This window comes from Hippoglossus stenolepis, chromosome 5 (assembly GCF_022539355.2).
Source record: "Hippoglossus stenolepis isolate QCI-W04-F060 chromosome 5, HSTE1.2, whole genome shotgun sequence".
NCBI classification, from domain to species: domain Eukaryota; kingdom Metazoa; phylum Chordata; class Actinopteri; order Pleuronectiformes; family Pleuronectidae; genus Hippoglossus; species Hippoglossus stenolepis.
Genome location: NC_061487.1, coordinates 1,056,073 through 1,082,751, shown reverse-complemented (window position 1 = coordinate 1,082,751; position 26,679 = coordinate 1,056,073). Strand labels below are relative to the sequence as shown.

The window sequence follows — 26,679 nt, the reverse complement described above, 5'->3', positions numbered from 1 at the left end:
AAGATGAGTCTGAAACATAACAAAATGTGGAAAACTTTAAAGGGTCTGAAAACTTTTAGGATGCACTGTATATTCTGGAAAGCATGGTAACTAGATTGAGAAAAAAATGATTATAATAACCTAACAGAACTAACTATTGACCTTGTATAAATGCACATTGTTTTTTGACATCAACTAGTACAAGACTCTGGACTTTTTGATTGCCATGTTTTAAATCATAGACCGTAGACATAGAAGACATTACAGCAATAAAATAAAAGTCAAATAAATTGTTTCCAAAGATAGTTCCCATCATTTTTATTGTACTGATGTATTTTCAAAGGTTATTTTTTCTTGTAAGTTCCCTCTTAATTAGTCAGTTGATGCTATAAAAACATGGTGAAATGGTATAATTGACAGCTGAGACTGACTCGCATTGGTTGAGCATGCGTGATCCCGCAGCTCCACTCGATGATCACTGCTGCAAGATGGCTACTCCTGTATCTGAGATATTTTATGATCAGATTTAAATTCAACACCTGGACTGATACTGGCTGTAATGATCTTAACTTATGAAATTTACAATTTGAATACCAACTGAACATCCAAGTCTATAGTTTAACAGACGACAGCTCAAATAATGGAGAATCTGTAACTGGGGCTGTGTGTGGACAAGATTGCAAATAAAGGATGGCAATGATCAGTTGTGTGGAAACATCTACAAAAGAACACTAATTTCCCCATCATCTGAAACACTATGTCACAATATGAATTAAGTGCATTGAGAATGCACAGCCAACATCTGTTGCTGAATTACGTAACACAATAAACAATACCCTTCTCCCTACTACCCCAACACACAGGGTACTTAAAGGGCCCATATTGTGTAAAATACATTTTCTGGGCTTATACTATCCGTAATTACTTGAAGGTTGTCAGTAGGGATCCTCAAAGTATGAAAACAGTTACTTCGCGGACTTTGTCACTCAGTCCATTCTAAGAAATATGTTATCAAAGCGTCTCATTTTGTACTTCCTTTCCGTATGATGGCATTCGGGATCGCACTCGTCTCTCAGCCCCACCCAGCCAGTACCAGTATGGAGTAACGTAGACGTTACTCCGTACTGAAACTCCGTTGTGAAACTCTGTACTGTAACTCAGTACGTTACTCCTACATTGGCCGACTGTCCTGCTAAAACTCGAACAAACATGAGGACGGTGTAACTTACCGTTCAGAAACATCCTGTTGTAACCGACTGTAAATATGTGGCTGGTCTTCTATAGCATAGAAGTATCGTATCCAAACATAACGTGTCTTTCAGCTGTGTTTACCATCGTAAATGCGCCAGAATGAGACCGTTGATAGGCCTGATCGCGTGTCACTCAAAGTGCAGTCAGCCAATCAGAGGAGGGGCTCAAGAGGCAGGCGAAAACAGCCTGTTCTGTCTGCAGCTCCAGAGAGAGGCAGAAGAGACGACATGGAAATACACATTGCAGCAGTTTTTTCGACTTTAAACCATCTTGGGGGGACCAATACCTCAAATTAAATCCCAGAAAGGTGTAAAATATGGGCCCTTTAAATCATTATATTCAATTAGATTCAAGATTCAAGAGTTTAGTGTCATATGCACAACGATAACATTAAGCAGTCGCTTGCAATGAAATGCTTGGGTCACAGGCTCTCTTATAACAATGCTCAATCAAAATTTAAACTAAAATATACGTATCTAAAATATATATATACACCTAAAGAAAAAAGAAAAACAATAGTGCAAGTGTGTGCAATGGTGCAAATATGCAATAGTGCAAATATGCTAAGGTGCAGAGTTATGACAGATTGGAGGAGTTTAAAAGTCTTATGGCCTGGGGGATGAAACTGTCTCTGAGCCTGGTGGTGTGGGCCCGGATGCTGCGGTACCGTCGGCCAGACGGCAGCAGGCAGAACAGTTTATGGCTGGGGTGATAGGGATCTTTAATGATCCGGTTGGCCTTCTTCCTACACCGCTGGGAGTAGAGGTCCTCCATGGATGATAGCTCCGTCCTGGTGATGTGCTGGGCAGACTTCACCACCCTCTGTAAAGCCTTACGGTTGAGGGCGGTGCAGCTGCCGTACCAGGCGGTGATGCAGCCAGTCAGGATGCTCTCTATGGTGCACCTGTAGAAGTTGCAGAGAATCCTGGCATCCATGTTGAGCCTCCGCAGCCTGCGGAGGAAGAAGAGCCGCTGTCTGGCCGTCTTCCTGATGGAGTCTGTGTGGTTGGTCCAGGTCAGGTCATCACTGATGTGGACCCCGAGGAACCTGAAGCTGCTGACTCGCTCCACCGTAGTCCCGTTGATGGACAGGGGGGCGTGTTCTACTCCTTGTCTCTTCCTGTAGTCCACGATCAGCTCCTTTGTTTTGCTGACGTTGAGATGGAGGTTGTTGTCCTGGCACCAAGATGTCAGGGCTCTGACCTCCTCTCTGTAGGCCTTCTCATCGTCGCTGGTGATCAGGCCTATGACGGTCGTGTCATCAGCAAATTTAATGATGGTGTTGGAGCTGTGGGTGGCCACGCAGTCATGCATGAACAGGGAGTACAGGAGAGGACTGAGTACACAGCCCTGGGGGGCACCGGTGTTTAGAGTCAGGGTGGAGGATGTGGTGCTGCCTATCCGCACCGCCTGTGGTCTGCCCATCAGGAAGTTCAGGATCCAGTCACGGAGGGCGATGTTGAGCCCAAGGTCTCTGAGCTTGGTGACGAGCTTCAGGGGCACGATGGTATTGAACGCTGAACTGTAGTCAATGAACAGCATTCTCACATATGTGTCCCTCTAGTCCAGGTGGGAGAGGGCAGTGTGAAGGGTGAGGGAGATGGCATCTGCAGTCGACCTATTTGGCCTGTAGGCAAACTGAAGAGGGTCCAGAGAGTCAGGGAGGGAGGAGGTGATGAATGGTTTGACTAGCCGCTCAAAACACTTCATGATGGTGGAAGTGAGTGCTACTGGGCGGTAGTCGTTCAGGCAGAGGGTTTTTGTTTTCTTGGGAACAGGGACAATGATGGTCTCCTTGAAACATGCGGGGACTACAGACTGGAGCAGTGACAGGTTGAAAATGTCTGTGAACACATCTGCCAGCTGATCTGCACACACCTTGAGAGCTCGGCCAGGAATGCCATCAGGTCCAGGTGCCTTGCGTGTGTTAATCCGCTGAAGTGATCTCCACACATCTGCCCTGGATATTACAGGGGGGCAGCGGTCCTCCTGGGCCTCTTGGATCTCCACAGTGGTCCGAGTCACCGGTCTGTCACGTTTGAGTTTCTGCCTATAGGAAGGCAGCAGCAGAACTGAGACGTGATCCGATTTGCCGAATGGGGGGCGGGGGAGGGCCTTATACGCATCCCGGAAGGGAGTGTAAACATGGTCGAGCGTGTTCGCTCCGCGCGTAGGACAGCTGATGTGTTGGTGGTATCGCGGCAGGACTTTCCTCATCTTGGCGTTGTTAAAATCACCGGCCACAATAAACGCAGCCTCGGGCCGTGAGGTCTCTGTCCTGTCGATAACCGCATGCAGCTCGTCCAGTGCCTGATTCGTGTCGGCATGTGGCGGAATGTACACCGCTGTAATAACGACCGATGTAAACTCCCTCGGGATGTAATAAGGTCGGCATCTGATCATGAGGTGCTCCAGGTCCGGAGAACAGTCCGAAGAAATAATCTCCACATCTGAGCACCACAGATTGTTCACCATGCAGCAGACACCTCCTCCCTTGCTCTTCCCCGAGTTTGTTGTCCGGTCCTGGCGGTGAATGGAGACCCCCTCGGGAACAATGGCGGAGTCCGGGATCGAGGGGTCGAGCCAAGTCTCCGTGAAAACCATCACGTTACAAAACTTAATGTCCCGTTAAAAAGCCATCCTGCTACGAAGTTCGTCCAGCTTGTTATCCAGAGACTGAACATTAGCCAGAAGAATACTTGGTAGTGGAGGCCGGTTCTCACGTTTCCTCAGCCGGACTAGGACGCCGGCCCGCGACCCTCGTTTCCTTCGTCGCCTCCGTGCTCCAGGTACGACAGGTAAACAGCGCCATGGGTATTCTCCTTTGTTTGCTGGTGGCGGTGAAAAAGTGTTTTTCACCGTCAACCCGATGAGCAGAAGTTGTTCTCTATCATATAGTATGATAGGGCTCGCTTTGTCAGAGTGCACAATGCAAAATAAAGTAGAATAAATAACAAAAAAACTGATAAAAGAGAAAAAAGAGCAGAGCTGTGGGGGAGCTTGAGACACGGCAGCCTTCCTCGGCGCCATCGTAGCGATCACCTTTTGCACACATGTTTTGGACCAGAGAAAAAGTAAGAGCTTGTCTAAAATGGGAGTTCATGGATGGGACATTTGTTTCAGACGATGCCATTCTAAACATTCCAAGATAAGGCCAGCCATTTAGGAGCAGCAACATAATGTTGCTCAGAGTTTGAGTGTAACACTCGATTAAGGGACAGGGAAAAGGAAATATTCTTTTATCAATTTACTGTGTGCATGCATGCACATGTGTGAGGTTTGAGGGTGCTTAGCAGTGTCTGTACCTTCAGGGTTTAGTCCAGCCCTTTTCGGTGAGGTCTCTGGTCTCTGGAAACACACTCTCCAAATGGAGACTTTATGTATGTATCTGATGTGTGTGCATTAGTGTGTTATTTTCTTTGCATTGGTCGATACTGCTTCTCAGGGTGAGCTAATGTACACCCACACACACATGCACATGCAGGGAGTGAAACAGCATGTTTTACTGAAAGACTGTTGTGTGATGTGTGTTTGTCTCCAGCAGAGAAGCCCCCTTCACTTGTCCAACTAAATAAAAACCCACTACGATATTTGAATGTGCGACGTCATGATCATCATCTATTTGCAGCCGGCTTCTGTTCTGTTCATGAGCTTAAGCCATGTACCCTGCAGTTCTGGTCACATCCTGATCAGTGACATCACAGAAAGTGTTTTCCATCAACTGGCATGGGCAGAATTTATTTAGATAGTTTACAAAGGCTGGCAAGTCGATGGGTATTACTGACATTAGTGCTGAGCAATTAGCCGAAAATGTATCTAAACCAACATCTTTAACCTTTGCAAAAGATAAAGTACAAAGAAGAAGTGTTAATAATGTGATGGAGAAGAGGAAAGAAAAGCTCCATGTGTCATGTGTCATTTTAAGCCTATAGTGGGATAAATTAGAGCTTGTCCAAGACATAGCAGAACCAGTTCTTACTATAAGCTTTATCAAAATGGGTTTTAAGGCCTACTCTTAAACGTACAGATGGTGTCTGCCTCCCAAACTGAAACTGGGAGATTATTCCACAGAAGAGGAGCTTGATAGCTGAAGGCTCTGGCTCCTACTCTACTTTTGGAGACGTGATGAAAAGTAAGCCTGAATTCTAGGAGTGCAGTGCTCTATGGGGGTGATATGGTATTATGAGCTGCCATATCATAAAGCTTTATAGGTAAGTAGGATAATTTTAATTCCATTCTAAATTTAGGAGGAAGCCAGTGAAGCTAATACAGGAGAAATGTGATCTCTTTTCCTGGTTCTTGTCGGGACACATGGAGCCTGATAATAAGGAGTTACAATAATCTAGTCTAGATGTAACAAAGGAGTGGACTAATTTTGGAAACCTCTTACTCCATTTATAACACTACCATAAACTGCAGTACAAAGAGTGTGGTAAAGTTAGTGCCGCCATTCCTGCAACCCAGACCACAAAACCCTTATAGCTTGAGAAATATTTTTTCTTGAAATAAAGCATGTACCTGTGGTGTGAAATATGAAAAAAGGATTTAAGCTAATTTAATAGACAAATTGAATTAAATCAATCTAATTTTATTTGTATAGCCCATATTCACAAATCTCAATTTGTCTCATAGGGCTTTAACAAGGTGTGACATCCTCTGCCCTTTACCCTCAACAAGAGTAAGGAAAAACTACAAAAAAAAAACCTTTTCAAAACCTCAGAGAGAGCCACATGTGAGGGATCCCTCTCCCAGGACGGACAGAAGTGCAATAGGTGCCACGTGTAATGGAGAACATCAGAAAGATAAGAGTATTTGCAGCATTGATCAGAAAAAACACTTTGTAGCATAATGGAAGGTCAATGAATTGATGGATTATTGTCAGTAATGGTCGAGTATCTGAGGAGAAATATTGTATATCAAGCAGTCCTGTTGTAATCATAGTCCATGGTCAGCAGCCACCACGATCATGATCCACCATCAAGATCGGATGCCACTATAGTCCACAGTCATTGTCCACTGCCGCCATCAGGATCCACCATCAGCTGCCACCTCAATTGTGGTCCACCACCACGTTTTAAGCCTACTCTTAAACGTACAGATGGTGTCTGCCTCCCGAACTGAAAGAGGGAGATGATTCCACAGGAGAGGAGCTTGATAGCTGAAAGCTCTGGCTCCTACTCTACTTTTAGACACTTTAGGGACGACAAGTAAGCCTGAATTCTGGGAGCGCAGTGCTCTAGTGGGTTGATATGGTACTATCAGCTCTTTGAGGTATAATGGTGCCATATTATTAAGGGCCTTGAAGGTGAGGAGGAGAATTTTTAATTCTATTGTAGATTTAACTGGAAGTCAGTGTAGCGAAGCTAATACAGGAGAAATGTGCTCTCTTTTCTTGGTTCTTGTCAGGACACGTGCTGCAGCATTTTGGACAAGCTGCAGAGTCTTTAACGACTTACTGCTGGAGCCTGATAATAAGGAATTACAATAATCAAGTCTGGATGTAACAAAGGCGTGGACTAGTTTTTCTGCATCTTTTTGAGAAAGGACATGTCCGATTTTTGAGATGTTACACTGGTGAAAGAAGGCGGTCCTAGAAATTTGTTTTAGGTGAGAACAAATTGGGATCGAAGATCACTCCCTAGTTCCTGACTGTTTCATTGGAGGCAAGGGCAATGTCGTCTAGCGCAGCTATATCATTAGATAATGTATCTCTAAGGTGTTTAGGGCCAAGTATTAGAACCTCTGTTTTATGAGTTTTATAAGAGAAAATTGCGGGTCATCCAGGTTTTTATGTCCTTGAGACATGCTTGGAGTTTAGTTAATTGATTACATTGTTCAGACTCATCATTAATTTGCAAGTATTGGAATCGATCGGAAAAATAGGATTTAAACCAGTTCAGGGCGGTTCCTTTAATGCTAATTAACTGTACTAAGATCTAACAGAACGAGGACAGACACAAATCCCTGATCTGAAGCTATTAGAAGGTCATTAGTGACTTTTGCAAAGGCTGTCTCCGTGCTGTGATGAGCTCTAAACCCCGACTGAAAGTCTTCATATACATTACTTTCCTGGAGAAACTCACACAGCTGATTGGATACAACCTTTTCAAGGATTTTAGACAGGAAGGGGAGGTTAGATATCGGTCTGTAGTTGGCTAAAACCTCTGGTGGAAGGGGTTTGATTACAGCTAGTTTAAATGACTGTGATACATATTTGGAGTAGTAGGCAGCTCTTGCTTTGTGGAGGGCATTCTTATATGCTTTAACACTATTTTTCCAGGCTAGGTGATTTTCAACACGGTTGTTGGAGCGCCACTTCCTTTCTAGTTTTCTTGATGCTTGTTTTAATTCATGTGTGTTGGAATTATACCGTAATGACTTTAAAGAGCTATCGACAAGATGTTCAATCTCAGTGGAGCTAGGGTTTTTAAAGAATGCGTTGGTTACATCAACGGGTAATACGGGTTTAAATGTAATTGGAATTATTTCCTTAAATTTAACTACAGCACTATCAGGTAGACCAGTGGTTCTCAAATGGGGGTACTAGTACCCCTGGGGGTACGTGATATTTTTTTTAAATATATTTAAAATAAGCATCCATTCAAAAAATCCTTTAAAAATTGTTATTTCATAAATATTCAATAAAATATTAGTGTTTAATAAATCAGACACTGATGGCACAGCGCTGTGTATTACATCTTTTTTTGAACCAAAAATACTGGTTAGGGGGTACTTGGCTGAAAAAATATTTCACAGGGGGTACATCACTGAAAAAAGGTTGAGAACCACTGAGGTAGACATCTAGAAAAGGAGTTTTTTATTAGTCACATATATTCTGAAAATTAGAAATCAAAGGTTATTAAATTATGGTCTGATAGAATCGGATTACGTGGAAGTACTATTAGATGTTCAATTTTGACACTGTATGTGGTCAAGTGTGTGGTTACAACAATGAGTAGGTTGGTGTACACACTGACTGAAACCAATTGAGTCTAGTACTGAAATAAATGCTACGCTAAGGCTATCATTATTATTGTCAACATGAATATTAAAGTCACCGACAATAATCATTTTATCGGTTTTTAGGACTAGGCTTGATAAAAACTCTGTTAAAAATTCAGAAAAGCCCCAGGAGCACGGTAAACTACAGCAAATATGATTGGCTGTTGGAATTTCTTGGATGGGTGTGGAAGACTAAGAACAAGACTTTCAAATGAGTTGTAGTTTAGTTTAGGTTTAGGATTAATTGATAGACTGGAGTTAAAAATAGCAGCAACTCCACCTCCTCGGCCAAAGTCTCGGGGAACGTGTGAATTTACATGACTGGGGGGAGTAGATTCATTTAGACTGACATATTCATCTGGATGCAGCCACGTCTCAGTGAGGGACAATAAATCTATTGTCAAATCTTTGTTTCTTGAGTTGTTGCAGAGGTTGTGATAATTTGTATTAGTTTTTTGTGTCGAATTCTCCCTCTGTCATTGTTTGATTTAAATAATTTAATGGGACGGTGGACAGACACAGTCTCCATGGGTTTGTGGTTGTGTGACTGATCCAGAGGGAGCGCAGAGAAGTGTGTAGCACTGCAGCTCTGCGTCCTGGTCCCAACTCTGGGTTGTCATTTTATAGACTGAGTAATATTCCTAGATAAGAGAGCTGCCCCATCCCAAGCGGGATGAATGCTGGCTCTCCTAAAAAGACCAGGTTTCCTCCAAAAAGTTTGCCAATTATCTACAAAGAGATGTTGAAAGAAAGAAAGAAAGAAAGAAAGAAAGAAAGAAAGAGAAAAATAGAGATGTGAATGCTGTAAAACAAAGATTTATGAATTCCCCTGCACATACAGTCAGAGTAATGTATACATATTAAATCTGATACAGAATAATATTTTTGGACCACAGAGACAAAAATGAAGAAAAATATTCACATATACTGCTCAACCTGATTGGATTATATAGATAAACTTGTTGGTATGTGAATATACATTTTTCCCTTTATCACTTTGTCATTACTCATTTGGTGTTTACCTCTTCCTGACCTCTCTTTGAATGACTACTGTAGGTTCCCACAAATTCACATCAATTTTTTATTCCAATTAATTAGTCTCAAAAACTGCACTTATTTTAAACCATGTGCATGCATGTGATAGAAGTGCACAGAACAGTATCTGTGAAAGCAATACTGCTTCGCATGGAATTCTAAATGGTCTGTTTTTTATATAGCGCTTTGCGAATCTTTGCCGACCACTCAAAGCGCTATACAGTATCTTTATTTTATTTTTTGCCATTCACCCTTTCACACACACGTTCATACAATTCATACAGTGAATCTATGGGCAGCACTTTTTTCTATGAAGGGCAATTTGGGGTTCATTATCTTGCCCAAGGACACTTCGGCCTGTGATCCCATGAAAATGGGGCTGTAATGAGTGTGAGCCGGACTCTCCCTGCACACTCACTACTCACGACACTGACTCTGAAGGTGGGGACACTTGCTGAGGTCTCCACTCTCCTCATTGGTCACTTGACATACTGACGATGGCCTTTGATGATAGTTTGGTATGATCACTTACATGCATGATCTCCAGTTTCACACTCCAGTCCAATTGGTGTCGGTTACAGTAATGTGCTAATGTTTAAACAAACCACACTCCTCTCTGTAATCTCAGGTTAAATACCAAATAACATTTCTCTCAGAAAAAACTGTTTTCTCACTGGTCGGGATTGTATTGCAAGATACAACTAGTCAAAATTTATTATAAATTATGTCTTCCTAGTTAAAAAATTACATTTCATATATGCACAATTCTTCCTATCCATAGGTCTATCATAGATATTCACAACAAAATGCTTCCGAGGATAGATGAAATGAGGTATTTTATATTCCAAATATCCACAATTAGATTTTTCATCTGCAATGGAAATCTTACTAGGAAATATCTACAATCCACTTGTTACTTTTCATGATTCAAAACAGATATTCAAAATGAAAAACTTTCCAGAGATCCATTATGTGATTGTTTATGTATAAAAACTGCAGTATGTGTAGGAACATTGTGATCATGGCCGTTATCCTGGCTAGAGATTGCACGCGTTGAAAGTGACCAATCAAAAGAGCGAAGACAGCAACCAGTGTCCTCTTCTCCAAAGCTTCAAAACTTAAGTGAGCCTTGTGAATGTGTGGCGTTTTGTGTGGCGTTTTGTGTGCATGTTTTGAGGCTAATTAATCACCATAATTTTGATCAGTTGTATAAAATAGGTATTTCAGAGAGGGTCCACTCTCAGTGTGTCTTTAGTTTAGCAGCTTAAAGGGATAGTTCACCCAAAAATAAACTCACCACTATGTTGATGGAGGGGTGGGTGAACTGTTTGAGTCCACAAAACACTTTTGGAGTTTCAGGGATAAACACAATACAGCCAAATACAATACAATTGAAGTAAACATAACATGCCTCCATACTGCTCCTGTGGTGTCATCCAAGTGTCAGTAAGCCCTGGCATTTAAATTCAACTCGAAATAAGGTCATTAAGACAATGTTTTAACCCTAAATGTCCTCTGAGATCCAGGCGTGAACGCAGTTCCAGAGGAGGATATCAGAGGATGCCTTATTCCCTGGGAAATCTGTGAAAATGTAAAACAAAAAACAATGTTAAAAAAACTTGGATCTGCCTCTCTGTTCAGATCTGCCGCAATATTGAATGGGTTCTTGGTCCATGTCCTATCCTTACACAAAGTTTTGTGGAAATCCGTTGACTATTGACAAGTGACAGGGTCAAAAACCATAACCCCCTCTGCAAAGGTAAAAATATGGGAAGCAATCTCTAATCAAGAGTAACATACACGAGGTCTCCATATTTGAATTACACTTAGTAATTCAGGCTAGATGTGTGAGTGACTACGAGTACATTTTTTAAGTAACTGGTTCATAAACACCATTTCAGTGTGAAAATATACTGCAAGAAGATTTTTTAATAACCCAGATAAATAGACATATTTTAAGATATTATGAGTGATTACAGAACTATCTAGAGTAAACTAGAGTAGAGAAGAGTAATCATAGTACTGATTCACAGACACATCTAAATACAAATAATGAAATGTTCTCTTTGTCCTTGTATGTTTCTCTTTTTTAGAGGATGAACCTGTCATATTTGCCACCAACTCCCTCCAGAGGCGTAAAAAGGGTCTGGGTTTAACTGGGCTGCGCACCACAAGCTCAGGCTCCACCCACTCAAAGAACAAACCAGGTCTTATGATTGGCCTCCCACAGAACTTCAGACAGATCTCTTCCATCATTGATGTGGACATCTTACCTGAGACTCACCGACGTGTACGACTTCATAAGCACGGTACCCACAAACCACTAGGCTTCTACATTCGTGATGGGGTGAGCGTGAGAGTGACGCCACAGGGTGTAGAGAAGGTGAGATCAGTTACTTCATTTCAACCTTCTTAACTTTGAGGATAAAATTCCACCTTGCAAGCTGACCAAGTTGAAGATAAATTGAATATGATACAATGATGTAGAAGATTAAACATGTGAAACTGTTTCTCTGTCATGTAGGTTCCAGGAGTGTTCATATCTCGTCTGGTACGTGGTGGGCTAGCAGAGAGTACAGGGCTGCTTGGAGTTAATGACGAGATCCTTGAGGTGAACGGCATCGATGTAGCAGGGAAATCTTTGGATCAGGTAAATGCAGAAGAGAATTCCCAAACCAAAGCAAAAGCTAAAACTTGTCACAATAATGTTTTTTTCAGTTTGTGTTTGCTGTCTCCAAAGCTGCTTATGAGATAGATTTAATAATTTCTAAGAAAATTACTCAGAGCGCACACCTCTACTAGTCCCCTTAAATTCTGTCAACCTGCGCCAAATTTCACACAGTAGTAGAAATGAGTCCTCTATATGTGCCTGTTTTTTTCATCAACATCCATCAATTATTCTCTGGGAAAATTGTGAAAATATTGAAAAACACCATCCATTCCAATGAAAAATAACTTGGCACCACAGTTTAATAAATTCTTCTCTGACCCACACCGAATACTGAACCCCGTTTTGTGAAAATCTGTTTACTTGTTTTTGTTTAATCTTAAAACCCCCAAAAATAGCTAACACACAACGGGACAGGAGTGAAAATGTAACCTCCTTGGGAAAGGTGATAATGAAAAGACTTTGCAGGGCTACCTTATGCTGATTCTACTGAGAAATCATCCATAGCATATACACAGTTTAACCTGACTAAAGAATTTTTAAGTCTGGGCTTGTCTCACAACAAATCAGTATAATTATTTTAACTTTAAATAAACATTACATGGTCAAACTACATTTAAGACCATATTTATAGTCTTTTTTGTCAAATTGTAGCTTTACTGATTTGGATGCATGTACATTCAACAGTGAATACACTTTATTTGGCTATTTGCTTATGGCACTTGGAGCCTTGAAGTCTGTCTTTTTATTTTATATGGGTCTGTATAAAATAATACATGCCATACAGCCAGGAAAGCTAAATTAAAAAGGGGAAGTAAACTTAATACTATATCAAAAGAGAAGAAAAGAGCAACAAGAAGAAAACTATGTCTTCCAAGTGTAATCTTTTTCAAATTTATGTGATTAACTTTGTCTTCTTTGGGCAATAATCAAACTATTGATCAGATTATGTTCTCTCCTTCCAGTGTTAAGACCCTCTGTCTGTCATTTCAGGTTACAGACATGATGGTGGCCAACAGTCACAACCTAATTGTGACTGTGAAACCAGCTAACCAGAGGAACAACGTCCTGCATCGTGGGAGTAAGACCTCAATGGGGAACTCTGGTTCTGTAGGCTCAGCTGGATCTACTGGTTCGGCTTTGTCACATGACTCACCAAGCCCTGCCTCTCAGAGCAACCCCATTACTGCAAGGTATGATATGGACAGGGCAGAATGACTGAAAAAAAAATGCTGTATGTTGCTGTTTTGCCAAAGTTGCAAGAAGAACATTCACAATAGATGGACTGAAGAGTTTGCAGTGTTTTCACAGAATTTAATGTGGTAAAAACCTTTAAAACAGCACTAAGTCCATTTTGAGACTGGATTGTAGTGGCAAATTTAGCCAAAAGCAAGAGTGACAAATGGGCAAGTAGTCTAGATTAACAAAAATATATTGTAGGAAACAAATTGACAGCAAACAGATATATAGCATTTATGTAGAATGACATACAATGTATTTTAATTCTTCAGTGACTCTGATCAGAGTAAAATGAAACCCAATTTTTCTGCTTCAACGTCTCAAAGATTTTTAAAGCAAAGGTGCATGATCACTTGTTGAGTGAGAAGATTTATGAGTATCAGTCTAATAGTGACTAACAACTATTGTTGCTATTTTAAAAATGTGTTTGAACCCAAAGCAAAACATGTAGATGAATACATGTCATTGACATGTATTAATCACCTCTGGACTGAATTTTTCATTTAAATTTGTAATTTGCTTTTTTTCACAAAACAAACTGCTTAATGTCTGTATCACACTGTATCTCCAAGATTGATTCTATAACCATTATTTTCATGTCATGTGTTGTTACCATAGCAACAGCATTGCAGAGGGTGACAGTGATGATGAAGATGATGATGGCGACATCATTCTGGAAAATGACTGTCTGACACCCTGCGACTCCCACAGAGTAAACAACAGTAACAACACCAACCTCAATAGAGACTTACCTACGAACAGGCAGCACCCCTCCTCCGTGGTGAGGCCCCTCCCACAGAGCATCTCATTGCCCAATAGTGTTGGAGCATCCTTGAGTGACAGCTTTATGATGACGTCCATTCACAACGAGAACACAGCCAGCATCAGTCAGGAGAGCATGAGAGAAGACGGCAACATAATAACACTGTAATCATGATGACACTGACAGCTACACAGTAGCAGTGAGGACTTTGGGATGTTGCAACCACAGAGTGCTGTATCCATTTCAACAACAGCTAACTGTGCTCCTTGTCAGCCAGATGTCAAACTCAGCAGCAGCCCCTCTGACAGTTTTTTCCTGTTGACTCATGCTGATCATCTTTTTGAAGAGGCTGAAACCTGAGTCTTATAGGTTAGACTCACTAACAACATCACACACCGCTGCTTCTTTCTTTGCTTCAAGCATCGACTTTTTATATGTGTGCTACATGTGGCTGATGGTATGTACACAGCTGCATTGTCTTTTTCTGCAAGTAAAGAAAAATTCACTCTAGGGAAATGATTTAAATGCCATTATGTATTAACTGGTCAGTATACTTATAGAGAGCAGCATAATCAAGAAATAATTCTAAATATTCTTGTTAAAGCCAAAGCTCAGTTTGATCTCCACATATTTAGGAAATCATCTCCACCCCAAAATTCTGCTGCTGTGCTTGGTGCTCAATTGGTTGTTACGGTGGTTGCCTAGCAGCGGTGTTGTCACGATGTAAGTAACGTCGTGACAACACCGCTGCTAGGCAACGGAAACATGGATGCCGCAAAGGCTAACATATGGTACTTGTTGTCTGATTTGTTGAGTACAACAAGACAATAACAAAACATTACGATTTGATCAAAGCCCATTTTAATGGCAACAGTAGGACCAACACACAGCCCATTAAATATTCTTTGCTTGTCTGGGTGGTATTTTGGTACCACAAGTGCACCATTCATTCAGATGAGGTGGTGTAAAGTGAATTGTTGGTGTTTTTGAGTTTCTCCACTGGCAATCTGGTGATTTGTACCAAAAAATATTCTAGCTTAGTTGTACTTGCATCACAAGTAGAAGCTTGAATGCAAAATACAAGTTTAATGTGATTATAGCCAGTTAGTCAGAGTGCACCTGCAGAGTTCTTCCTACAGTATCTGTATTCCACAGCTGCTTTAAACCGTATGAAAACGTTCTCCTTCAGTTCATTAAATCCCTGCAGCACCTGAAGGCAGCAGTACAAATGTTGATAAATTGGCCTGATTGGAGATGTGTTGCTCAGAGCAAAGATAGTTTTTTAGCTATGAGAGCAAGAGTGCACCCCCAGTCTTTCCACTCTTTGCACTGCTGCATCTGCATGACCAAAAATGCAGATGGACGTGCTCAGTCTATGAGCCCAAGTTCTACCAATGGTCATAGTAATTGTAATGGTAAATTAATGCCCCAAAAAGTACTATACCTTACAATACACAAAAATATAGACCAGACAGCAGAAAACAGAAAAAGGTTCAAACTTGTTAAAAGTGATGTGAAAACTTCACATTTTTTTCTCTCTTTTAAAATATTTTGTAATTATTTTGATTATTTTTTTCATTAAATCATTTGTTATAGAATATGATACATTATTCATCTCATGGGTTTTAGTAACGGATCAAAATACTGAAGGGATTTTTCTAAAACATGTAGAATTCAAAGACGGTGATCATTTGGTTTTACAACGCAAATTACTGAATGAAAATGGTAATAGATAATATATAGCAATAAGCATTTACAGTCTGGCATACAAATATAGAAACACATTCGCTGTGACTCGTATAACGATTTTTTATTATTTTCTGCAACAGTTTGGGGAGGAGGAGAGAATGTCAAATAAACTCCAATAACATACACACTTCCACACATGGACACAATCACACATCAACCATTAGGAGAGGGTGTCAAAATAAGGAGATAAGTCATAAGTCTTTTTTTACAGATAACACCAAAATACCTGTGGTGTGACAGAATCACAATATGAAAGTAAGGCTTTACGGTAACATTTACTTTACTTTAAGTTAAATAAATGTTTACTATTTTAATTTTAAAAGTTTTCAAAATCCTGCTTTGTTTTCATCCATGAGAAGCTTAACTATAGCACTGTTAGAGGTCAGAAACTCAATTATGGTCAATTTGAAGTAGCATTTTTACTTTTAAGCACATACTAAGTTAACTAAGTAACTCATCAGTGATTCAAGCCGGTCTAGTGCCCACTGATTTCTATGTCACTGATCCTGTTTTGTTGATGGGATACCTTGTTCACAGCTGGATTTGTAGCAAGACATCTATGAAATATAATGAGGCGGCTGTGGCTCAAGAGGTAGAGCGGGTCATCCTCTAATCAGGTCGGCGGTTCCATTCTCCCCCATTCTGCATGCCGAAGTGTCCTCGGGCAAGATACTGAACCCCAAATTGCCCCTGACGGCTGTGCCGACGTTGTGTGACTGATGTGCAATAGAGACAGTGTTTCACATGGATGCACTGTATGAATGTATGAAGCACATACTGAGTAACACCGTATTTAGGTGTGTGTGTGTGTGTGTGTGTGTGTGTGTGTGTGTGTGTGTGTAATCTATAATAGCGCTATTTATAGAAATACAAATCATTTATTCTCACATTAAAATGGCAAAAAGCCTGGAAGAGATGGACACATTTTGTTCAAGTCCACTCATAGAAATAATGACTCCAACAAAAATGTTTCTTTGATTGTCTTCAAAAAACGTGTTAACTATTCATTTGTAAGAGAATGAAGCAGTTAGTGAGACCTGTTATTTCTTACATGATGTTTAAACAAAAATGTTATTGCCACAGTTTAATCAATCAACAGCTTTTACAGGGGAAAACAATTTCAAAAACCACAAAACTTGATCTTCAACCCATGAAAGATACAAATATTGGTGTTTTAATCTCCTGTTTTACAGGTGACATTTGTATATTGGGCCAGTGAACACACATTAAACTCCTGTTGAACCCATTCCATATACTTCACAGCTAACCTGACAAATGGCACACAATATCACTGAATAATTACCACATTTAAGGTTAGGCATTGTTTCTGTCCAGTCGCAGACAACGAATTGCCAAACTGGCCTGACTTGGATTGGGGTTACGGTTTGCATGAGTCTGTGTGTTTCTGTGTGTTTACAGTACAGCCTCATTTAACTGTCTCCTGCTATTTTACAACTCTGTTAAAATCATCAGCTTTCCTGGTAAACAGAGCTGCCATGGACCTCAGAGTAGACAGTTCAGTTTACTGATGCTGTTCAATGCCAGGAGAGATAAATCAAGTCTGTCCGACCAGAATATATTTTGGCAGAAGTTTGATGTCAGCAGTAGTTGAACACACACACACACATATAACATATTCTTTTTCACTTTAATATATGTTAATGTAAATGTAAGATTATGAAACAAGGGAGATTTCATTAGCAGGGAGATGTTTTTATGTAAGAGAAGATTTTATAATATGTATAATATTGAGAGTATTTTTCTTATTCTTGTAATTTTAAACTACATGAGAGGAGATGAGACAAAGATGAACACTGTGCAAGTGTGTTAACATGAAGTGTCTGTAGCTTAAGTAAAGATGGTCTTTTTCAGAGACCAGTGTTTCCCAGTTCTAGTTCAACTTAATTTCTTCTTTCATTTGTAATGAATGCATGTTTACATGTTCCATGTTAATCATGGAAATATTGGAGTGGTTTCCCATCTGAAGTACCACTGGTGTGCATGTCCATCATTCCAACGTTCACATGCTATAATGCTAACAAGCCCTGACAGGTTATGTGACTTACATTTTTCCCCTTACTAACAAGGATCGAGATAATGGAGACAACTGAGTCTGGGCAAATCTGACCAGACCACCTGTAGCCCTGAAGGCCCCAGCCTCAGTGTGTGGCAATGTTGGTGATATGATTAATTGTGAGTTTGTTTGGAAATATGCACCAATACAATAATATAAAGTGAAATGAGAAGGGTAATGAAAGTTAAGTGGCTCTTGCTCTTAGACCTTACATTAAGGTAAGGACCCAGCATCAATGTTGTTTAAAAACCTAATATTTCCCCTATTATTAATACAACACTGGCTGTATTCTTTAGGAAATCTTTGTAAAGTCAAACTATCTTGAATAGTTACAGTAGGGTTGCTTAATAGACACACAAAGCCAATCATTAAGGTAACAGTCCAATAGCGTTTCAGTGAGTGGAGGCAAATACACAGACCCAGGACATGTTTATCCCAGCTCAAAGAATGGAAGGAAAGTGCTTGTCTAGCTTCAAATCTGATCTTTAATCTCATATTCATACATTTAATTTATTATTATTAGATTATGAAAATAACGAAGTCTGTTAAGAAGCTGTTAGCTGAGGTATTTCTTAACCAACCACCTGTTGCCAGGTGTACAGTAACTATATTTGTACTACAATCTGTATCCACTTACTATTAATGCATACTGAACATTCCCTACTGCTTTATATTAAAAGCATTTACGTGCCAAATTAGTGCTCAGCACTTCCTGCATCAGTCATCCAATGTAAATGCAAAACAAGACATTGGTAATTTTATTAAGTTAAAACTGATTAGTTTGAAGGTGTCAGATTGTAGTTGGATTTTCAGTAGCAGCTGTACTTAACCAGCTCCTTTCACTGTGCCCTACTGTTCTTCTTAGGCTTTTATTATGTTGCCACCTTTCCTTCCTTGTAAGCTCATCTTAGCTACTGCCTACATTATGTAACACCTAATTCTAACAGCGGTGGCATTTTATATATTTTGATAATCAATCAATCAATCAATCAAATTTTATTTGTATAGCCCATATTCACAAATCACAATTTGTCTCTGTAGCTTGTGATATTGAGATCTTGCCGGCTTCCATGTTGGCTTATTAAACTTTGATGGTAGTTTTGTCAGAACTGCAAAAGTCACTTAGGCATTTTGTATTTTTCAATAATAATCTTCAATGAAACTTTAGTTTACTCATGTCAACAGTCATGCTAAGATATCTCAGATGAAATTACTGATCTCCTCATCTGAATCTGGATAACCTGTCAAAACAAATAGACTGTTTCTTAATGATTGGTACTGTGATGGAGTAAATGTAAAGAAATATTTTCTTTATAAATAAACTGTTTAAATATGAAAAATGTGATTAAATCCACTTTACATTGGTCTTCCCTTAACCACAGCCTTTCTTGAAAAGCAAAACAGCACATTTGCAAGAGCAAGCGGAAATCCACATTTCCAGCCGTCAATCTATGTGCTGGCAACTACAGACATAAATGTGACATTAAGTAAAATGATTTTTAAATGTGGCTTTGGAAGTTGGCCCCACCTGTGAGTATTTTTGAAAGCGCCTGGCCCTTTCTAAACAGTCTCCACAGATGACCTACCAGACTGTAAAGCAAACTATCTTGTGGGTCAGTTTACCAATGTGACATCTCCCTTGATCCACATTGCTGTTGTGTGAACAGTCTGATCCTGATCATGTCAATGTCATGTCACTGTGCTGCTGTTTGTAGCCTGTTTCCATCCTGACAGCAGGTCAGTGCAGAGACATCTTGGTCACTGTCCTCTGACTGTACAAGCTTTTAGAAAACAAATGAAGTGCCTTTCTGAAGTAAGGATATTTGTGTTAAATTGGATGTCATGACCTGTGTGATGTGCAGCTGAAGCACCTCAGTGCAGACGTTTGTGTCAGATGATGGACCACAGCAAAACTAACACTGCACTGAACTTCACACAGCTGGTTTCTATGGGATTCTGTAACTTATCTATTAATGTCATTTGAGATGAAATATGATGATTACATAATTATTATATAAGGTAATAAAAAATTACACGGTATAAAGAGGATAATGTTGTTTCTGTCATTCTTACCATTTGCCTTTTTTCTTTTTCTACTTCTTATTCTCAATTTTTTCTTTCATTTCACTCCAAGATTAAATAACGACCTCTTTATTAATTACATTCTTAAAGTCTTCATATATTAAATGAGCCCAGAGAGACATGGATGAGAACTGCAGCTTGATTGGTTAGCATACAAGTACAACTGCAAGATAGCAATTTTTGTTGTTACTTTCTTCCCTTACTCATTTTACCTGTATACAAAAAATTTACAAAGTTCTGCTCTCTCCATATAAGTGACACAACACTGCGTCATAAATTAAATAATGTCCATGGATTGGACATAGGCCTATAGCAGCATAACTAAGGGACGGTTCAGGACTCACCTAATCCAGCCCTAACTATAGGCTTTATCAAAGAAAAACGTTTGAAGTCTAACCTTTAATGTAGATATGGTGTCTGCCTGGTTCCACAGGAGAGGAGCCTGGTAGCTGAAGGCTCTACCTCCTTTTCTACTCTTACAGATTCGACGAACCACAAGAGAACCTGTATTATGGGAGCGAAAGTGATCTATTGGGAAAATGCGTTATGAGCTCTTTAAATAAGATGGGACTTGATTATTAAGGGCTTTGTATGTAAGGAGCAGGAATTTGAAATATATTCTTAATTTACACGGAGCCAATGCAGAGAAGCTAAGACAGTATTATAGTGATCTCTTCTAGTTCCTGTCAGCACTTTGAATCAACTGGAGGCTTTTTCACAGACTTCCTGGGACATCCTGATGATGAAGAATTACAATAATCCAGTCTAGAGGAAGAAATTCCTTAAAAGTATAGTCCAGATAGGGTCTAATAGACAAGTGATAGTTTGGATGAAAAGACCAGTAAAGTCAGCTCAGAAAGCTCTATTGAAGAAAGGTGGTCTAAATATAACATACATATATATAAAATTACAATTTATTTGTAAAGTAGCTCATGAAATCATTGCACCTCAGAGTTAAAGGAACAGATGGATCAGTAGAGCTAAGACTCTGTCAGCCTGGCTACAGTGCTGAAGAGGAACCTGGGGTTGTTCTAATTTTTTCTATTAATAATGAATAATAGGAGTTTCTGGCATTTCGGTGGGCTTTGTTGTACATTATTAGACTGTCGTTTCACGGAAAGCGAAAAGCAACCCGATTGGTTGAAGGTCTATTTTAAAGCATGTGTTTGAGAATTATACCATGGAGCTAATCTCCTCTGATTTACTTTCTTTTTTTTCAGCAGGGCAGACAGTGTCAAGGGTTGTTTTTAATTAGGCTGCTGTACAATTAACAAAGTTATCAACTAGTGTGGGAGGGAAGTTCTGATAACTTTCCCGTATTGTACTGACACATGGATGTGAAGGAATTGTCAGAGGAATTAATTCCTTAGATGTGTTTACAATATTATCTGATAAACACCAACTATAATAGAATTGCTGTCCAGAATCAGTGTAGTAAAAAACTTTAAATTCAAATGTAATTAAAAAATGGTCAGACAGAATAGGGTTCTGTCAGAACAAGATCAAGACTGTGATGAAAACAGTGAGTGGGTTTATTCCCATGTTGAGTAAAACTAATTCATTCTATAAATGAAGTAAATGCTGAGCTAAGACATTGGCAACATCTACCTCAGTGTTGAAATCACCTACTATAATTACTTTATCTGTCCTTAGAACTCGTTCAGATAGAAATGCAGAGAATTCAGATAAAAATTCTGAGTAAGGGGTAGGTGAACCATATATAATAACTAGATGAACAGTTTTTTGTGATTTCGAACTTGGATCTATGAAGCTGATGATGAGACTTTTAAATGAGTTGTAACTACCTTTAGGTCGAGGGTTGATAGATAAGTCAGATTTAAAGATTGCTGCGACACCTTCATGCTTTGAGGAATATGAGTATTAATATGGATGCGGGGTGTCGCTCCAGGTTTCGGTTAGACACAGTAAATTATTAAATTGATGGCTGAGTAGGGATTTTAGATTGAGTGTCCTAATATTTATAATTTTTATGATCATTTTCAGGAGTTGCAAGAATCCCTAAAGAATCACATGAATAGAAGACAGAGGGGATATCCATTACAGGATGAGCTAAACCAAGCTTTGCTGCTGTTTGTTTAACTGGGGCTAATAGAAACTGTTTATAAGGATGTGGAAAAATGGGGCTTTGAGTGGTAGAGGTTGTGAAGAGATTTTACAGCAATGACATCAGCGATTACACATAGAGTGCATCTATGTTCATCACCCAAATTCACATAGAATTACCTTAACATTGTAAAGGTCCACAGGTCAGTTTAAAGCTTTAATAACACCAGAGCTTAACTTAACGCTTTACAGTACAGTTTTTTGCCCTTCACTTATTTAAACACACATTCATAAAGTGCATCCATGGGCCTAGGACACTTCAGCATGCACAATGGATAAGACTGGGATTGAAGATCCACAGCCACAGTGTTAATCTTGCCAACCGGGTGATTAGCTGTCACCAACTATGATAGTAAGATTCTTCAATGTTAACAGCTAAAACAACTGATCCAAATATACTGTAGATATGCTGCCAGGGCCCATTTGGACTCTGGAAGATGTGTATATGTTTAGCCCAGTGTTGCTTTTGTTGTTAATTTAATTTAAGAAAAGTGTTTGATGCAGCTACAGAGCACATAGAGCTATTCCTGCAGTGTACTGCTGTCACCTGGAGGACAAAATGACACACTGCAGTGAGAGGTTTGGACACAATAAAGATGCAAAGAACTTTCATTATTTATTCAGAGTGTATAGACAGTGACCTATGATGTCTCATCTCTCCTTGAGGGAGTGGATGAGGACTTTGTCTGAGCTCACCAAGTGACTGGGTTTACTGAGCTCCAGGGACTGCAGCCTCTGGGTGCCTACACACACACACACACACACACACACACACACACACACACACACACACACACACACACAAAAATACACCCAGAAATGTTATCTAAACAGTTTACACATCATTATTTGTTTTAATATTATTAAATAACATTAGTTCAAAATAGAAAAGTACGTAATTCCATATATCATTGTGGAGGTGAGGGGGCTGGGAGAGCCCCTTCACCTGTACCAGAGGATCAATCAGCACAGGTGAGAGCTGTTATCTGAATGATCCTTAGGTTTAAAAGGCAGCGGCTGAGCTGACTCAAAGATGGACAGAGACACGTTGTGAGAGACACCGAAGAGAGCAGCAGAAACTGCTGGCACTTTAATTTGACATTCAGTGAGTTGTTTAATTTCATAAAGATGCTGAAAAGCAACACCCTTGTCTCTGGCTGTGTGTGGGAGAGCCCTGTGGCATGGTCCACTGCCACAATCGTATTCATCACACAGAAAACACTGATGTGTGTCCTTCAAGCTTGGGTCCTCTACTAGAGGCCTGGGAGCCTGAAGCTTTCTGTGCATAATCTTAGCTGGTCCTAGGGCTGCGATCTTCTGGACAGAGATCTCAGATGTTCCTGGAATCTGCTGAACCCACTCTTTCAGAGTTAGCTGACATCGCTACATCTATCACCACTGCCTTCTTTTCGCCTGTGTGAGTGTGTGCGTGCTCTGGATCCCAGTCAGAGTAATTATCAGGTTCTTGGTCTACTCTGTTACTTAGGGGCTCCTCCCTTGATTACGCCATATGGCAGCCAGCTATAGTAAGGGTGCTGATTGCCCCAGGTGTCTTCCTTTAATAAATATGATTATGTCACTGCTGCTTTTATGAAGCTGTAATAAAGGAGAGGTTTTTATTCTTCCCGCTGATCTGTGCTTTGTACAGTCTCATCTCAGAACCTTGCAGGCAGCTCATTCCACCTCATGACTTGGTGTTAGCTCTGGTATGCAGCTGTATGACAGGTGTGTGTCTTTCCCCATCACATCCAATGAATATGTGAATTTACAACAGGTGGATTTCATCTCAAAGATGATGAAGACATATAGGAGACTTAATTCTTAAGTGATATTTAAGTTTACAATACATTTACAAATATTTTTTAAATTATGTATCCACTTTGTCATTATGGAGTACAGAGTGTAGATTGATGAGGGAAAACTATCTTTTTCATTTAAGCATTTGATTGAAAAAAGTATAAGTGATAGTAATAGAAGGTGTTTATATCTTTGATGAAAACTTGGTGCTGGTTGACTTACTACATCTATAAAAAAGATTGTGCACATACGTCTGTGTCTAGTGTTGTAGTAAATTCATTGTTTAGCAACTTTACATAAATTGCAGACCATGTAATACTAAGAACAAAAATGTTCAGTAAGTTTGTTATAAGCATGAAGATGATGTGTTACTGTACCTCTGATTAATGCATACCAGCTCTGCAGAGCCTGCTTCTGTACACTGTTGTCATCCTCTGATACAAACCTCCGGCCATCTGAGTTAGAAAACAGAAATAATCTGAGAAGGTACTGCGATAGTGTCCACCTCCAATACTAAGGTCTGTTAATACATCAATCCCTTTGGTTTTCACCAAACCTGAGTCTATTTCAGTGACACATTAGATTTGTGTGTGCACATTTACAAAGACTGCATGACTCCATCTGGGTTGATTGTGTGTTTCAATGGAGACATTTTAACTGCAGCTGCGACTCTTTCACAGACAAAGTGTAATTTATTCTATGAATTTGTTCTTCAGATAAAGCTGTGATCTGACCTTGGAAACACATGGAACTGTTCAGTGCACAGTTTAAACTGACTGGTGACAAAGCAAACGGCTCACGATTAAAATAAAAACTCTGACGTTTAACAGCTACTGTCTGTCACTATTGATTTTACAAGGTTTTTTATAATATGTAATCATATTAGTAACTTAATGGGACAATTTATTCAGTCTTAAACTTTCACAAAATCCCTTGTGAATTTCCCATAGTTTACAAATTTACAAAATTGTTTAACATTTGTGTATCAAATGTGTAGCAGTGCTTTAACTGCAGATACATCTGTACTTGCTGTAGCAGGATCTACAGTATCTTCATTGTATTCTAATATACTGACACAGATAAATGTGTTTTGATTAGACTTGTAGATTTGACTGTATGTAGACATGATCATCTGATCATCTGATTTTAGTTCAGTTCACTTGTTTTAAATCGGAGGGACAGTAGAGAGTCTGCTTTGCAGTTTACTTACATTTGCCCTTCAAGTACATCATGGACTGGGGACCCCAGTGGATGTGCAGCTGAGGGGAGAGATAGGGTGACAGTTTGTTTTGGGAAGAAGATATTTTACAGGAAAGCGGTGGATAACAAGGGACTGCTGAGTTTTACCTTCTGTGCATGACAGGAGTCCACCAAAAGGGAGATGACTAAAGTACACGTCCAGGCAACTGTGGCTTTTACCTTCTGTATTAAGAAATATCAATTAATCAAATTTTATTTTTATGGCCCATATTCAAAAAACACAATTTGTCTCATAGGGATAAACAAGCAAACACTTCAGTCAGAATAGACTGCTCATCTTCCACAGTAGCTTAAAAATCCACTGTGGAACACTAAAGCTCGAAAACTCTCTCTACACATGTCTTATTTTTTTAACTGGAAGGAAAAAGAAAAATTTGCTAACACTTGTTCTGTAGTGTTGAACATGCTTTTAGGTGTTTGTTGAAAAGGAAAATACTCACATCTTTGGATTATGTCAAGCTTAATCAATCAAACCATTTGTGTGACATACAGTATGGACAACACACTACACAAAACAATGAGGTGCCAACTGCACAAATTAATTAAAAAAAATGCTTTTTTAACAAAAATGTATTTATTATTAATTTATAACTAATTGATATTTTACACTGAAGTTTCCTGTAGGGCTTGAATGCACACACATAACTTGTGCTAAAGATTTGTGTAGATTCCTCTGAGTCTGAGAGCAGCAATATTAAAAGAGGCTTTTAAGCACCTGCAAACATTTGAGCCTTGAATCTGTTAGTCGTCTTTAAGCTTTTTGTGCACATTTGTTCCTTTCTTATACCTGTAAATGCAGCACTTTTATCCTGTTTTCATTGATTCTTTGGGTTTTGAATGCTTTATTGCAAAAAACACTTAATAATTATAATTACAGTACACTTGAGAAGGGATTGCTCTTTGTAATGTGAATTAATTATTTGGCAAATAAATACATACATTTTCTTAAATGATTTGGTCAATTCTACATGATAGAATTCAAACAATCCCACATAGATACATTCCAAATGTAGTTATTTTATTTAACAAGTTCTTTAGAAAAACTAAAGTTAGAATAATTAGACGTATCTGCACTGCCACAATTTTGAAAGACAAAAACACACATTTGATTGAACAATATGTAATGAAATGTAACAATAAAAGGTAAAAAAGATGCACTTCTTTCTACTTACCATGTCTGCTTCAGTGAGAGCAACCAGTCCAGTCACAGCATGTGTTTCACAGCAATGTTCAAGGCTGCTTATATCCCCCATCAGTAACAGCTGCAGTAACACGTTCGATCGTGCTCACCGTAATGCCTGGTAGGACTCCTGTTTACTAGAGGCTAAAAAAACAGCACAAAAACAAAGGCTGACGTCATGAACATGATCTGCTGTGAGGAACATCAATAGTATCAACCTGCTGTGTCATTCCTACAAATGGTGGTCTTTATGTTTGTGTGTGGTATTGGCCCAGTGAGTGACAGAGATAGGTATTTCATGTTGCAGCTGATTATGTTTCCATCAGAGGTTTTCCAGTGTCAGGTAATCACATTTGTGAAAACTCATAACATGGAAGTGCTGGGCATCATTGGTTATCAGCCTTCATAATTAAGTGGGTCAAATTCATTATGCTCTATTGTACTGTACAGTATATTCAGTTGATATGAAGCATACA

At 39.5% G+C, this 26,679-nt stretch overlaps 2 protein-coding genes across 2 annotated transcripts in view; one reads left to right on the top strand and one right to left on the bottom strand.

Annotated features, from left to right (window-relative positions):
* pard6a (par-6 family cell polarity regulator alpha) overlaps positions 1–19,809 on the top strand; it is a 34,519-nt gene extending 14,710 nt beyond the window's left edge. Inside the window, exons 3-6 of the mRNA XM_035157734.2 lie at positions 11,361–11,650; positions 11,792–11,917; positions 12,929–13,128; positions 13,793–19,809. Of these exons, the coding sequence (XP_035013625.2) occupies positions 11,361–11,650; positions 11,792–11,917; positions 12,929–13,128; positions 13,793–14,105 (929 nt within the window). The 3' untranslated portion in view covers positions 14,106–19,809. The remainder of the gene's footprint in view (positions 1–11,360; positions 11,651–11,791; positions 11,918–12,928; positions 13,129–13,792) is intronic.
* A 2,808-nt stretch (positions 19,810–22,617) lies between these two features.
* Positions 22,618–26,276, bottom strand: LOC118110231 (spexin prohormone 1-like). The gene is made up of 5 exons (XM_035157921.2): positions 26,196–26,276; positions 25,111–25,185; positions 24,974–25,022; positions 24,141–24,218; positions 22,618–22,709 (listed from the first exon to the last, which is right to left on the bottom strand). The coding sequence occupies exons 1-5, from the start codon at positions 26,274–26,276 to the stop codon at positions 22,618–22,620; spliced, it is 375 nt and encodes a 124-aa protein (XP_035013812.1).
* Between the last annotated feature and the right edge of the window lie 403 nt (positions 26,277–26,679).

Excerpts from the sequence above, each read along its gene's own strand:
- LOC118110231 (XM_035157921.2), bottom strand. The coding sequence starts at position 26,276 with ATGGGGGATATAAGCAGCCTTGAACATTGCTGTGAAACACATGCTGTG. Across the intron at positions 25,023-25,110 it reads ACTCCTGTCATGCACAGAAG|CTGCACATCCACTGGGGTCC; the intron begins GTAAAACTCAGC and ends CTCTCCCCTCAG. Across the intron at positions 22,710-24,140 it reads CTGGTATGCATTAATCAGAG|GCACCCAGAGGCTGCAGTCC; the intron begins GTACAGTAACAC and ends GTGTGTGTGTAG.